The sequence below is a fragment of the Oncorhynchus tshawytscha genome, linkage group LG13 (assembly GCF_018296145.1).
Source record: "Oncorhynchus tshawytscha isolate Ot180627B linkage group LG13, Otsh_v2.0, whole genome shotgun sequence".
Lineage (NCBI taxonomy): Eukaryota > Metazoa > Chordata > Actinopteri > Salmoniformes > Salmonidae > Oncorhynchus > Oncorhynchus tshawytscha.
This window is the reverse complement of record NC_056441.1, coordinates 46019934-46034138: the sequence shown is the minus strand read 5'-3', so window position 1 is coordinate 46034138 and position 14205 is coordinate 46019934. Positions and strand designations below refer to the sequence as shown.

General features: G+C 41.8%; 1 protein-coding gene across 3 annotated transcripts; it reads left to right on the top strand.

Annotated features, from left to right (window-relative positions):
* The first annotated feature begins 332 nt into the window (after positions 1-332).
* Positions 333-12917, top strand: zgc:162872 (BAR_ACAPs and ArfGap_ACAP domain-containing protein). Of its 3 annotated transcripts, none has more exons than XM_024441986.1 (22): positions 333-959; positions 1131-1188; positions 1301-1420; positions 1573-1626; positions 1727-1785; positions 2253-2337; positions 3535-3579; positions 3768-3863; positions 4413-4487; positions 4573-4676; positions 4792-4843; positions 4972-5072; positions 5345-5456; positions 5686-5882; positions 6128-6197; positions 6425-6519; positions 6955-7031; positions 7169-7323; positions 7723-7832; positions 9019-9129; positions 9218-9279; positions 11236-12917. In XM_024441986.1, exons 1-22 carry the CDS (start codon positions 907-909, stop codon positions 11403-11405), a joined length of 2061 nt encoding a protein of 686 aa, XP_024297754.1. In that variant the 5' UTR covers positions 333-906; the 3' UTR covers positions 11406-12917. The 3 variants fall into 3 exon arrangements, with proteins under 3 accessions (XP_024297754.1, XP_024297753.1, XP_024297756.1); XM_024441985.1 differs by having other exon boundaries at positions 2253-2436; XM_024441988.1 differs by lacking the exons at positions 9019-9129; positions 9218-9279; positions 11236-12917 and having other exon boundaries at positions 2253-2436; positions 7723-7836.
* Positions 12918-14205: the final 1288 nt, after the last annotated feature.

The window sequence follows — 14205 nt, the reverse complement described above, 5'->3', positions numbered from 1 at the left end:
ATGATTCAGTACCCTATGAAATGACACAATATATAGATTCTACAAACTCTAATGAGTACTTCCAACTCCACTTTGAAACTGGCACAAATAATAGTTTTTTCATTATAACACCATGCCAGTCTAAAATTTTTATTTTTCAACAGTGGTCTGAAAATGTTTTTAAAAACATATATTTTCCATAAATTCCTTCTTGCATTTGCTAAGAAGCACAATAAAAATCGAAATGAATTCAAATGTATTATCTTTAGAATGATTTATCCACCTTGCAATGTTTTGAAATTAGGGGCTTTTACTTTGAAGGTTTCCTCATTATCATAAGAACGTGACGTCATCGTTAGTGCCGCTAGCAGAAATATAGTCATCGGATATTTACAAAAAGCGATTGGCAACATCTTGCATGTATGCGGAGACAGCTGTTTGAGATTAGTATTTATAGTTAGTTATTACAAAGGGACATATCTAAAATTCTGTTGAGCTGTTACACGCTCATGCAGTCCATAACTTGTTGTAAGCGGGCATTGCCGCTCGTGTTCAGAAAAACGAATGACATTTTTTTCACATCCCATCGATCGTCTTTCAAGGAAGGACACCTAGCTGGCTAGCTTTAGGCTATCCTTTACTCGAAGGCTAATGATAGGCATGCCGCTAATGCACTAGCTACTGAACATGTCAATTACATTTTGTTTTATTCTTTATAATTGTAGCAACTGGTTATGTTATTGTCACTGTTAGTGATGCAAGCTGTGACTTTAAATCTGTATCATGAATAGCATAGACAGTTTATAAACATAGCTAGCTTAACGGTATTAGCTAGCTTAATGCTATCTAGGTCTCCCCATTGCATTGAATAATTTTGTCAAAGTTATTAGCCAGCTACCGTTATACTGAAGAGAAATCGCAGCCAAAATGGATTCATTCTTGGACTATGAAGAATGCATCCAGGACTCACCTGCATTTAGGTTGGTAACCTTCACTAGGGCTTGGAAAAACTCCTTGCTCCTCTACCTGTCACAACACTGGTCTGGATGATTTTAAACAATATAACACTATGACAATATGGTGCATTTCATAGCTCTGATGGTGAGTTTCTGAAGACTGGGGAATAATCTGTTTTTATTGGTTTTGCTCAGGCTTACCCTGGATAAGTGTCAAACTGATGTTGCAGAGCTGCAGAGTCAAGTGGAAAAGGTGCAAAGTTCTTTGTGCTCTGAAAATGTAGCAAGCAGCATGATGATTTTGCTTCTGCAGTGATGTCAATTGTAAGTCATAAATATCTGAGTGTGTATACCTCCTGATGCAGGTGATGAAGCTCTGTGGCAAGATGGTTGAATCAGGGCAAGCATACAACACAGCAAATCAGCATTTCCTCGCCGGACTGGCCGAGTTCTCCACGTATCACAAACGTGACAGCGTCATCATGGTATGTATGAACAGGGAGAGGGTTAAAATGTAGGAAAGAAGGGCTTGGGGCAATTATAAGGGACACAAATCATTAGGCTAAAATTGGAATTTGGTTCTGTTTTATTATCACTAAATTGATGTCTGTTGCATTCTACTCTTCTATCCTCATAGAACTGCATGAGTCAGTTCATTCAAGGACTACAGGAGATGATCAACTTTCATACTGTGAGTTGAGTTCCACTTGAGACGGATGATTGTTGTCCACTTGTTATGTGCTTTAGTCAGCGCAGGTTTTACTCTCCTAGTGGTTCTCTCCCGCCTTTAGGTGCTGTTTGACCAGACGCAAAGAGCTATCAATCAGCAGCTGTCAAACCTTCTCACACAGTATGTTGCCTTGCGCACACACACAAACACACACACACAGGTGCACTTATAACTTGTTATAAGCATGAGCCTTAATAATGTCTTATAATAAGGCTTAGGTCTCTCGATATTTCAACTTACTCAAAATGTCTGGAATCTAGTCAGGATCATTATCATTAGGGTAACCTAGCGGTAAGAGCGTTGGGCCAGTAACTGCTGGTTCGAATACTCGAGCCGACAAGATGAAAAATCTCTCGATGCCCTTGAGCAAGGCACTTAAACCTAATTTGTTACAGGGGCACCATACTACTATGGCTGACCCTGTAAAACAACACATTTCACTACACCTAACAGGTGTATGTGACAAAAGAAGAAGAGATAATTATAAGACCGTGTACGGGGGTCATGTATGCTCATGACAAGTTTTACAATGCATTATAACTGCATCATAATGCACTATAAATGTCCTTTGTGTCTTTGTCATTTAGGTTCATACCCCAGCTAGGAGAGACTAGGAAGGAGTTTGTGCGGATTGGGGAGGATCTGGAGACGGCGGCGGTGAAAAATGCCCAGGTATACCGCCACAAAGTCACCGATGCAGAGCGCGCCAGCCATCTTCTGTTGGCCACACGCAAATGTCACCAGCACTTTGCCCTTGATTACTGCTTGCAGGTAAATGCAATAGCCAGATGCATAACCACAGATCAATACATACAATTGGAAAATAAACTGGTAGTTATAGTCAAATTTAGTTTGAGGAGGTACTAATTAGGGTTGCAAAATTTCGGAAAGGTGTTAAAAGTCTCCAGCCCGGAATTCTGAAAATACCTGCGAACTTTGGAGACATTTTCTGGAATTTTGCAACCCTACTTGGGATTAGGGATGTTTACACAGGATAGGAATTGTTAGCGGAGTGAGTAGCACTCAGGTAATTCTTACTTAGATGATTCTTTTCATTCTGCTCATAGTGTAAAGTACACTCAGTACACTTCTTTTTTATTTTACCTTTATTTTAGCAGGTAAGTTTACCCGAGAACACATTCTCATTTACCGCAATGACTTAGGGAATAGTTACAGGGGGGGAGGAGAGGGAATGAAGGGAGATGATTAGGTTACGATGATGGTATGAGGGCCAGATTAGAAATTGAACGAATGTGTGATTCCTCAGAGAGCAGATGATGGCTGCTGAAGTAGGGCATTCCCAGCAGAGACTATTTAGCAGAGAACTCAGACGACAAAGGACTCACTGGCAAAGACATCCTGGAACAGCGGGAGGGGTTTATTTGTTTAAGGTTTGAGTAAGCAGGTGAGAGAACACGTTTAGGTACGTCTAACAGAGCAGGAACAGATACTGTATGTCATCATAAACAGGCCGGCGCATAACCAGACAACCCATGACATGGCTAGACATTAGCAAACATGCATTTTAGGACGGCTATTAATGACAAGGATGAGTCCTGGGGTCGTGTTCATTAAGGTGGAATTAAAGTAATAATAAATGCAACAGAAAACAAAATATGAGCGTTTCTTATTGGATAAGTGAAGGAAGTCCCTCCTTGTTTCAGTCCATGTTCTTCAATTTGGTGCCTAATAAACAGAACCCAGAGTTAACGGAGTTACGGCATTCATTTAGGTTTCTTCAGTGATTGGTGAGGTCATATTAATACGTTCAATGCCTTGAAATTCATTTTGTGAAGTTCAACAGATTTTTAGATTGTGGCTTGCATTGTTTTTGTTAATTTGTCCTTTTATCCATTGCTCTTCTTGCAGCTGAATAACTTCAAGGCCCAGCAGAAGCTGGACATCCTAAATTCTGTGAGTCCCAGTTTCTAAGCTGTAGTGGGTGATCTTAAATGCAAACGTAGTTAAATACCCAGGTGAACTCAGTGTAATGAATGACAATAAATAATTAAAATGTGAATTGGGAAGAACATTGGAGAGTGGGCATGTCAGATGTAGATGTAGAATTGGTTGATCAGTCATTCCTATATTGTTTGTTTCAGGTGTTCTCCTACTTCCATGCCCAGTATACCTTCTTCCACCAAGGCTTTGACTTGCTGAGAGACTTGGAGCCCACTATGAAGTCCATGGCCGCACAGGTGAGACTACAGTGACAGACTAGACGATGTGATTGTTAGTTGAGGGAAAGTCACTATAACTAGGGAGAGGAGTTTTTACTGACCACGCGACCTGACCAGGAAAAACTCTGTAGCTAAAAGTACCTGGCTTGACTGTAAAAAATATATATATATTCTGGTTCTCAACAACAACAAAAAAGGACATACTCTCCGTTCTGTGTCAGTGGCCACTGATTGCATACAGAAGTCAGACGTGCGCTCTTTAAACTGGAGGGTGAGGAGGGGGATTTTTCCCAATAGTTAATTAAATTAGCTAGTTTAATGTGAAATGTGTTACATTTAAAATTAAATATTGAAAAGAGACTAAAAATACAATTTAAAAAGTCATTAAAAAATTCTGAGCGAGGAGGACATTTTTTCAGAGGAGGTCAAAAGGGCAGGTGCTCTGGCACTGGTTGAGCCCTATCTGGGCTTGTGCCTGCCACTCAGGGAGTATATAGTCCAGAATGAGGCTGCCAATATCATTGTCTACTGGTTCATTGGGATTTCTGATAATATGCCTCTTGACAGCTCGCCCAGCTCTCGACTGAATGTACAGCTAAAAGAAAGGACCTGGAGAATACCCACCTACTGGTCCAGCAGAGAGTGAGTGTTATCATCAGATGCCAGACGCTCACAGTTACTGAAGGATTATCACTTAACTAACACAAATGTGTGTGTTTGTGTCCAGGATGCCTCAGGGGAGCCCATACTAAGTTCCTGTCCTGATGGTGGGGAAACCATACAGGGCTACCTCTTCAAAAGATCTCGGAGAAAGAACAAGACATGGAAGAGGTGAGTGAGAGTAACACAAATTCTTTACTGTGATACCTTACAACTTATGTCACACAATGGCAGTTAATTACTCCCCTGTATTCAACACGTCACTAAATCTCAAATCTTGCTGTAGATGCTGGTTTTCCATTAAAGACAACCAATTGGTATACACAAAGTCCCATAAGGTAGGACAGTTTATTTATGTATTTATTTGGTCTTTTGAGCAATAATTTATTATAGTTGTACTGCAGAATTTTATTACAGACATTTTTGTGTCCTTGAATAGTTGTGATTGACAGTTATCTTCCTGTAGGAGGAGCCTGTGTCGCTGTTTGATGACCTCAGGCTGTGTGCGGTGAAGTCTCTGGACAGCATTGACCGCCGCTTCAGTTTTGAGCTGGTTTCTGTTAAAAAGTAGCTAAGCAAGTTTTAATTTCTATATTTTTTGTTCTATTTACATTTTTTCTGAAGTTTTCCACCAAATGTTGTTTAAATGTATCTCCGTGAGGCTTTATCTGTGAGATAATAAAAACTCAAGTCATTGAAGATTTAACAGTGCAATCTTCGCAGCTGATTTCAGATACAGTGGAAATATTTTAGTTATATTTTGCATGTGACGCATTGCATTAAAGCAGAGCTCAAGTCCAAGTTATCCCTCATTGACCTGTCTGTCTTCCTCTGCCCAGATGCTGTGCCCTCCAGGCTGACTCAGAGGAGCTGAAGCAGGCTTGGATCAGTGCCGTTCAAGGGAGCATAGACATGGCCTACCGCGAGAGAGTGGAGTCCCAGCAGCCTCAGGTATTTACAACTCAGACAAGCTTACAGACACATTAACAGATTTTCCATGCTACAATATTTAACTACAATTGTCGAGCACTTAGATTTTTGTATAAAATAAAAATTGGCCAAAGAAAACAAAAACAAAGTCACATTTAACTAAACAAAACAGCATACCGTCAGTGTCCTATTGACTTATTAAGGAATATCTAGGCAAATACATTCTAACTATGCCTCTCTGTGTGCCCAGCCCAAAGAAAGCCCTCTGCCCCTCCAGAGCCCCTCAGACCCCCAGCCAGGACAGCCTCCTCAAAGGCCTGCAGCGTTGGTTGTGGCCCTCCAAAGTCCGGGGAACCACCGCTGCTGCGACTGCAGTGAGGAGGAGCCACGCTGGGCCAGCGTCAACCTGGGTATCACCATGTGCATCGAGTGCTCCGGCATCCACAGGTACTGCCTTGCTAGTGTGTGGTGTTTATAGTCCTGGGGGACTGACAGGACTATAGGGCGTGCAGGCTTTTGTTCCAGTCCAGCACTTTCACACCTCATTTTACAGATCAAGGTCTCACACATACCTTGATTAGTTGAATCAGGTGTGTTAGTGCTAGGCTGGAAGTCCTGTCAGTCCCCCTGGAACTTCCCAAGACCAGTGTTACTGACCACCATGTTTCTGTTGTGTTGTGTTTTTTTAACAGGAGCCTCGGGGTCCATCTCTCCAAAGTGCGATCTCTCACCCTAGACTCCTGGGATCCCGAACAGCTGAAGGTACTGTAGCAGAAGTCTCACATACATGTTACAAATTAAAGTTGAGTAGCTCAAGATAAAATATTACAATTATGAGTAGTAGCCCTGAGATTTTCCTGACTGCATGACCAGCTGGCTATACCTAGGGCCAAGAGTTTTACTGGTCAGAGCTCATGGTCAGGAAAAAACGAAGGGCCCCTAAGTATGAGGTTAGTTTCTTAACTCTTCTGCTCTGTTCTACTCTGCAGCTGCTGTGTGGTCTGGGTAATGATGTCATCAATGGGATATATGAGTCCAGGTGTGCAGCAGAGGGCAGAGTAAAGCCTAGTGCTGGCAGCCCTCGGTAAGCATTTCGCAACCGTTTCTTTGGCAACACTGTCAAACCCCTTATATTCCCATTACTTCGCTATTTTGGACTAAAATAAAACCCCTTATATTAGTCTGTTCCGATTGAAAGAGACTTACTCCATCAATTGAAAGGCATTGATTATAAAAGAGCTACACTGAATGAGCTGAACTCTTAGAAAGGTTCCATCTAGAACCTAAAAGGGTTCTTTGGCTGTCCCCATGGGAGAACCCTTTGAAGAACCCTTTTAGGTTCTAGGTAGAACCCTTTCCACAGGGTTCTACATGGAACTATTTTTTTCTAAGAGTGAACACTGGAGTAGGTTTCAAAAGACTTCACATGGGGCTTTACAATGTTCGATTAGAAACAAAACTACTAAAATAACTCCCTGCACAGTCCCCTGCTTTAACAGTTATTCTCTCTTTCTTTCAGCCCAGAGAAAGAGACATGGATTAAAGAGAAATATGTGGAGAAAAGATTTGTGAAGGATGCCAGCTCGCCTGAAACACGTAGGTCCCTATCGTACTACTCAGCTCTGCAGGGGTTTGATGTTGATTGTGTGTCTCTGTGTGAATTTAATGAGTCCAACTCCTAAATTTCCTCTCAGTCCAGTCCTCTTTCAATGACGCTATTATTGTTACTGTAGAGATTGGGAGGGAGAATGCAGGGCGCCAGTTGTACCAGGCTGCTTTCCAAGGGGACCTGGTCACCATGGCATCAGCGTTGGCGCAGGGTGCAGAGGTGAACTGGAGCCACGCTGAGGAGGAGGGACGCACTGCTCTCATTGGCTCAACTTTTGGGGTGAGTAGCGCCATGGACATTACTTAAAGGTACAGTCAGCGATGCACAAAGTAATCAGCAATATCAAGCTGCTAAGGACATTCAATCCCAGGGCTAAACTTCTCTGCTGTTTCGGTTTTGCAGTTATCACATTGACGCTATTGAAGTGCACCGATGCAGATGGGCAGCTATTCTGTGATACTCTTGAGTGCATCGTGATGCATCATGCTTATCTGCAACATCATGACAATGTAATATTGCTAAGTCTGTTTGACATAGATTGGGTTATATTTATACTTTAGCATGGTAGGCCCCCAAGTTTATCCTGACTAGGTAGTTTGTTTTATGTGTATTTTTTTTAAACTTCAGGGCCATAAACATGGGGTGTGCACTTGTCTTACATTTTCTGTCTGTCTGCAGGGCTCCCTATCGGCCTGTGAGTTCCTACTGCAGAATGGAGCCAATGTAAACTACCGTGACCAGCGTGGCCAAGGTGCCCTTCACACTGCAGCCACCTGGGGCCACACAGGGTGAGGGTCACACCCATAGAGATACATCAGTTACATATACAGTATATGTATGGTGTTGAATAGAGTTCTGTTTAATTCACACCAATGCTTTCACACAGTCTAGGGTTGGGCAATATTACTATAGTATCGTCTATTGACGATGATTGACAGCTAGGTAGCCTGAATGTCAAGACCGTTGGAAATAAATGATCTGTGTGGGTCAGAAAACCACCTGACCCTCCATGGCCAATAACCTATCCTCCTACTAGGCCTATCATAAAAGCTTTAAGACAAGTTAGAATGATATACAGTAGCCTATATCCCAAATATTCAAATAGCCTAAGAAGGTTGACGCTTTAAAAAGGAACACGAATGAAAGTCGGAGTCTATAGGACCTAGGCGTAGGCTATTCTCAATCACAGCTTTATGAGAGCGATAGAACAAACAATATTAAGAGAGGAGGAGGCAAATAGTCCTAAAGCGATTATTATCCAGTTCTAAAGACGGTAGACTTTGCTTCTATTCAGCACATGATTTATAACTCACTACTGTGAGACGGCCCATTTGACTGACACTTTGCTCCATCATGACATGTGTCACAAAGACACACATAAATCTGTTTCACTTTTTGGCCAATAGGGGCGATAACATTGTCCAACCATAACACAGTCAGGGAATACAGTATATAGAGCAGGGATGAGCAACACCATAGACTATGGCTGGCTATTTTACAATATCTACACTATGCATGCCCAAAACGTAGCTTCGTTTTAACTGGTATGCTATTGGAACAGTGCCTGTAACTTGGACCCAGAGTTTATGGTCAGGGTAAAGTCCTTGGTCTACATATAGCAGTAGAAGAAGTACTTCCAGGTCAGGCCAGGGGTTCTCTTAAGTTTTTGGGGTCAGGGACCCCTTTTGTGATGGCAAATTCCTCCGGGACCCCTTCATAATCAGAACACAACTCCTACTTGAGAATTCAATAAAAAAGCATGCAAAGAGTTTTACTATGATTTCTGCAGTGCATGATCAGACTAACCAAGTATCTGGCCCCTTTTCTTATTTTTTTAAATAATTTGGTTGCTGACCCCTTGCAGTACCACTTTGAGAACCACTGATGTCTTGGGCTATAGTATATCAGTCTATGATTGGTTAAAATCTGTTTGGTGGTTGCAAATGAATAACGTGTGTATCATGTTTCTCACAGGCAAGTGTGTCTACTTCTAAAAAAGGGAGCCAATCAGTATGCAGTTGACGAGAGGGGGCAGGACCCACTCGCCATTGCCATAGAGACAGCACATGCCGATATTGTAACCCTGTAAGTAAATCCACTCTGAAATGCAGAAAAAGTAGAAGCTTTGTGGTAGTTTGTTAATGGCCTGTATTTTTTGGGGACTGTTTTCCAGACTACGAATGGCTCGCATGAATGAAGAGATGAGAGACTCAGAGGGATTCTTTGGATCTATGGGTAACATTCACTATGTTAATGTTTAATAAAATGCTGATACCTTTTATTTGTTTCTCGCCTGTGAGAAACCTGTATACATACGGGTTGAAAATGGAAGATATGTTAACTGAGAAGAGCCTAAATTGGAACGCAGTGGCTGCCCAGTAACATGCTATACATGACATCAGAGCTCAGGGCCTCCACTTCACAGCTCTGTATGGGTTTTGACCTGTCAACTTTTCTGAACTTGAGCACCACACGTGACAAGAAGTTGCCCCCATCCTTCCCACTAATTGGGCAACTTTTGCAAATGTTTTGTTGTCTGAGTGAGGGGAATGCTGTAAATTAAGAGGTATTTTAAGTGTATTTTTGAAAGATGAGACGTTTAGTATTATAATAAATACCGCTGTGATGTCATACAAGCAAGCCAAACACCTGTGAATCCAAATGTGTACTTCACATTTCCATAAAACTCATGGGCATATACAGTGTCTACATTTATGATCACTATGTTGATGTACAGTTACAAGATGACATGGATTCATACCCTAGGTTGTTATAAACAGAATGAGCCAATGTTTGTCTATTGTGACGAAAATTTGCGGCAGAACATGCACCTAAATGCACGCATGACTCCTTTATGACTCCTTTTTAAGATTGTATTTTATAACTTAACTAGTCATGTTGGCAATAGAACAAGCTTTCAAAATTATGCCCACCTGACCCAGATTGCCATTTATAATGGGACGTTTTTGGATTGCGTAAACAACAGCAGTAATTGTGCTGGGGACAATAAAAGGCCACTCTAAAATGTGCAATTTTGTAGCACAACACAATGCCACAAGTTTTGAGGGAGATACAACTCGCATGCTGACTGAAGGAATGTCAACCAGAGCTGTTGCCAGAGAATTAAATGTTTATTTCTTTACACTAAGCTGCCTCCAACATAGTTTTAAAGAATTTGGCAGTATGTCGAAATGGCCTCACAACCGCAGACCACGTGTAACCATGCCAGCCCAGGACCTCCACATCCGACTTCTTCACTTGTGGGATCGTCTGAGAGGGGTGTTGAGGAGTATTTCTGTTTTGCGTGGAAAAACTCATTCTGATTGACTGGGCCTGGCTCCCCAGTGGTTGTTTCAATTGACTGATTTTCTTATATGAACTGTAATTGTTGCATGTTGCGTTTTTATTTTTGTTCAGTATAAAATGCACAGAAAACAGTTCTGCGGTGAACTGCTGTGTCCTCAATTTTGGTCTAATAATTTCCCCATAATCTCCAAACTGTTCCCTTGGAATTGCTACCATGTTTATGCATGTGCTTTTCATATTTCTTCTGTAAGAAACATTTCAATTTAGCCCTATCCATATAGTCCAATTCCCATGGAGTTGCAAGTCGTATCGATTTCCAGAGTTGAGGTGAAACAATCGACCCAACAATGTTTATCTAAACTTTGTGAGTAGACTTTGTTCTTTCACCTTCTGTGGTATTTGTCTGTAGCTTGGCTGATGCCACCCACGTGGTACACAGCTAGGGAGAGCTGTGTCCCACTGGTCTGGACAGGAATTCATTTGTTGGTGCAATATTCACTCAGAAATAGAGCACGCTTTGATTGGCTATCTCAAACGTTGAGACCTCTTGTTTGGATGTGAAAATCTAACATTTGTAAAGGAAGAGGGCGGTGCTCCGGGGCTGTGTGAGGCTGTCCATGAGGGTGTTTGAGAGAGAAAGACGAAGAGAAGAACAAACCAGTAAAAGCACAGCCCCCTTCATTATTGACGCATCGTGCTGACAGCATCTAACAGCCTCCCTAGACTCTGAAGTCAGGAGGACTTCGAGTTTTGGTATCAGCCAGACTTCTCTGTCCGTGCTGAATGTGAAAACTCCTACAATGCTATTTTGCTGTGCTAAATACTAAACACAACCCTTAATCGAAACACAAAATGTTGCTGAAATGCTTGTGTGTTTCTTTCCAGGTGACGATGAGACATTTCAAGACATCTTCCGTGACTTCAGTGATATGGCTTCTCACGATCCAGAAAGACTGACCCGTCGACAGTTCAGCAGAAGCGGAGAAGCGGAGGGACAGGACAAGAGGATGGTGAATGACCAGCACAAGGCAGAGAAGGAGGAGGAAGACACATAGGGAGACTCTCAATTGCATACTCCTCGTGTCCTCTCATCTTGCCTCTTTCTAAAAAGCCATTGGAGGAAAAGATCAGACGGGTGGGGCCTCTGGCATTCTCATCCAATGGGTTGTGAGGAGAGAGGACGCAAGGATTATGCAATAGAGATTCTCCCATGTAAATAAAGAGGAGGAGACCTAGGGTTGGGAATTATAAAGGAAAAGGGTCATTACCACTTTTCAGGTCAAGAATGGGGAACCCAGGGGTGAATTCAATGAGGTGAAACATTCACATCGTTGCAGGTAGAAATGACATGACTCTCAGTTCTACAGAACAGACTCACACCTAATATATACAAAACATTTACAGTATATCTAAACATTCTGTAAAGTTGCACCCTTCTGGTCCTTCAGGGCTGCAGTGTCTGACAGTTGTCATTGTGCCTCAGCAGTTAAATAACAAATCAAATTCTGACTTGAACATAGTAAAAGCATTTTTTTTTAACTTGCTTCAGTTTTGAGGCACACTTTTGAAGTTATTAGAAAAGTTACCTGAACATTTTACAAAGAAAAAGGAAACTTAAACTACTAGGCCTACTGCTACAAGGAAGCAAACGGTCTCAGGATCTCAATCCTGTTTAGAACTTATAATATTAAATGTTACAGTCTTGAATACTGGTCAGTAGACCCTTAAACCCGCAAGGAATGAATGCTCCCATTCTTGTGAATGGATGTTTCATAGGATGGATGCATATGAACTGTGTTTGCACAGTCTGCTGTAATGACCAAAAAGGACATAAATAAGGAATATAAAAGGGTTACATATTGAAATACTAAAGTATTATATTTATGTATTGTTATTAGCAACTCCAATATTTCATATGTTATTAGATGACTTACACTTACTGACTGAACTGCTGCATGCAATAGCCTATACATGTTGCTACTTACAGGTAATCTGAGGGAACAGTTGATTCTTGCTGAATGTGGGGTGTATTCACTAGGAGCCAAACAGGACGAAACAGGGAGGGACCTACCCAAATCTGTCCAATAAGAACTCTCGTTTTCATTGCAGAACATTTTCTGTTGTGAAACATTTTTGTTACAGTGTGTACTAATGATTACACCCCAGTTAATATTTCAATTTGAGTCTGGATCAATCCCATTGAAAGCAATGGCTCCTTATAAAAGATTGTTATGTTTTTGTTTGCAGAGGAAATAAGTGGACCAAAACTATAAAACGAGAATGCAGGGATTTAGAATGTATTATAAAGTGGGTAGTTTGGGTCCTGGATTATAATTGGCTGAAACAGCATTTCAGCTGTGTGTATATCAGACAATATGACGCAGAAATACTTGTTTACTGTTCTACTTGTGTTGGTAACCAGTTTATAATGGCAATTAGGCATCTTGGGGGTTTGTGGTATATGGCCAATATTCCACATCCCCTTGGGCCCTATTGCTTAAATATAGGCCTATTATATGTGATTTTACTGTGGCACAGTCAGATATAATAAAAATGTGTCAATACTGTTTTGAGTTTTTATTGGATTATGGTGCACAGTGTCCCAGATGTGATTGAAATAATGAGTAAATGATGAGTACAGTCCTTAATGGAAAAGTTATATTTTACAAACAAATCTCTATTTTGTATGTAAATGGATTGTTATAGAAAGGTCCAGACAAATATTTTGTGATTTCCCCTTTTATAGAAATTGACCCCAAACAGCAAATCACTACCTCATCCTCGTTGTGTAGTATGTGGGTCCCAAAAAAGACATGAAAAAGGCACAAAAAAACAACATAATTTTAGAAACAGCAAAGCTCTCAGTATTGTGATGCAGGTCTTTAGCTGTTGTACACATGAAATTGTGTCATACCGAACTTTATACACAACTTTATATTCCATTTTGTTGTGACTCCAGAGATACCCCTGTCCATTTTACAGGTAAATAAAGGAAAAACAAAATAAAGGACACACTGAACTAAATGAGGGGTACAAAATACACTGCTCAAAAAAATAAAGGGAACACTTAAACAACACAGTGTAACTCCAAGTCAATCACACTTCTGCGAAATCAAACTGTCCACTTAGGAAGCAACACTGATTGACAATAAATGTCACATGCTGTTGTGCAAATGGAATAGACAACAGGTTGAAATTATAGGCAATTAGCAAGACACCCCCAATAAAGGAGTGGTTTTGCAGGTGGTGACCACAGACCACTTCTCAGTTCCTATGCTTCCTGGCTGATGTTTTGGTCACTTTTGAATGCTGGTGGTGCTTTCACTCTAGTGGTAGCATGAGATGGAGTCTACAACCCACACAAGTGGCTCAGGTAGTGCAGCTCATCCAGGATGGCACATCAATGCGAGCTGTGGCAAGAAGGTTTGCTGTGGCTGTCAGCGTAGTGTCCAGAGTATGGAGGCGCTACCAGGAGACAGGCCAGTACATCAGGAGACGTGGAGGAGGCCGTAGGAGGGCAACAACCCAGCAGCAGGACCGCTACCTCCGCCTTTGTGCAAGGAGGACTGGAGGAGCACTGCCAGAGCCCTGCAAAATGACCTCCAGCAGACCACAAATGTGCATGTGTCTGCTCAAACGGTCAGAAACAGACTCCATGAGGGTGGTATGAGGGCCCGACGTCCACAGGTGGGTGCTTACACCCCAACACCGTGCAGGACGTTTGGCATTTGCCAGAGAACACCAAGATTGGCAAATTCGCCACTGGCGCCCTGTGCTCTTCACAGATGAAAGCAGGTTCACACTGAGCACGTGACAGACGTGACAGAGTATGGAGACGCCGTGGAGAACGTTCTG

Bases quoted from the DNA above. Each gene is read 5' to 3' on its own strand.
- zgc:162872 (XM_024441985.1), top strand. From the start codon at position 907: ATGGATTCATTCTTGGACTATGAAGAATGCATCCAGGACTCACCTGCA. The intron at 2,437-3,534 runs GTAAATGCAATA...CTCTTCTTGCAG, and splicing joins CCCTTGATTACTGCTTGCAG to CTGAATAACTTCAAGGCCCA. The intron at 3,864-4,412 runs GTGAGACTACAG...GCCTCTTGACAG, and splicing joins TGAAGTCCATGGCCGCACAG to CTCGCCCAGCTCTCGACTGA.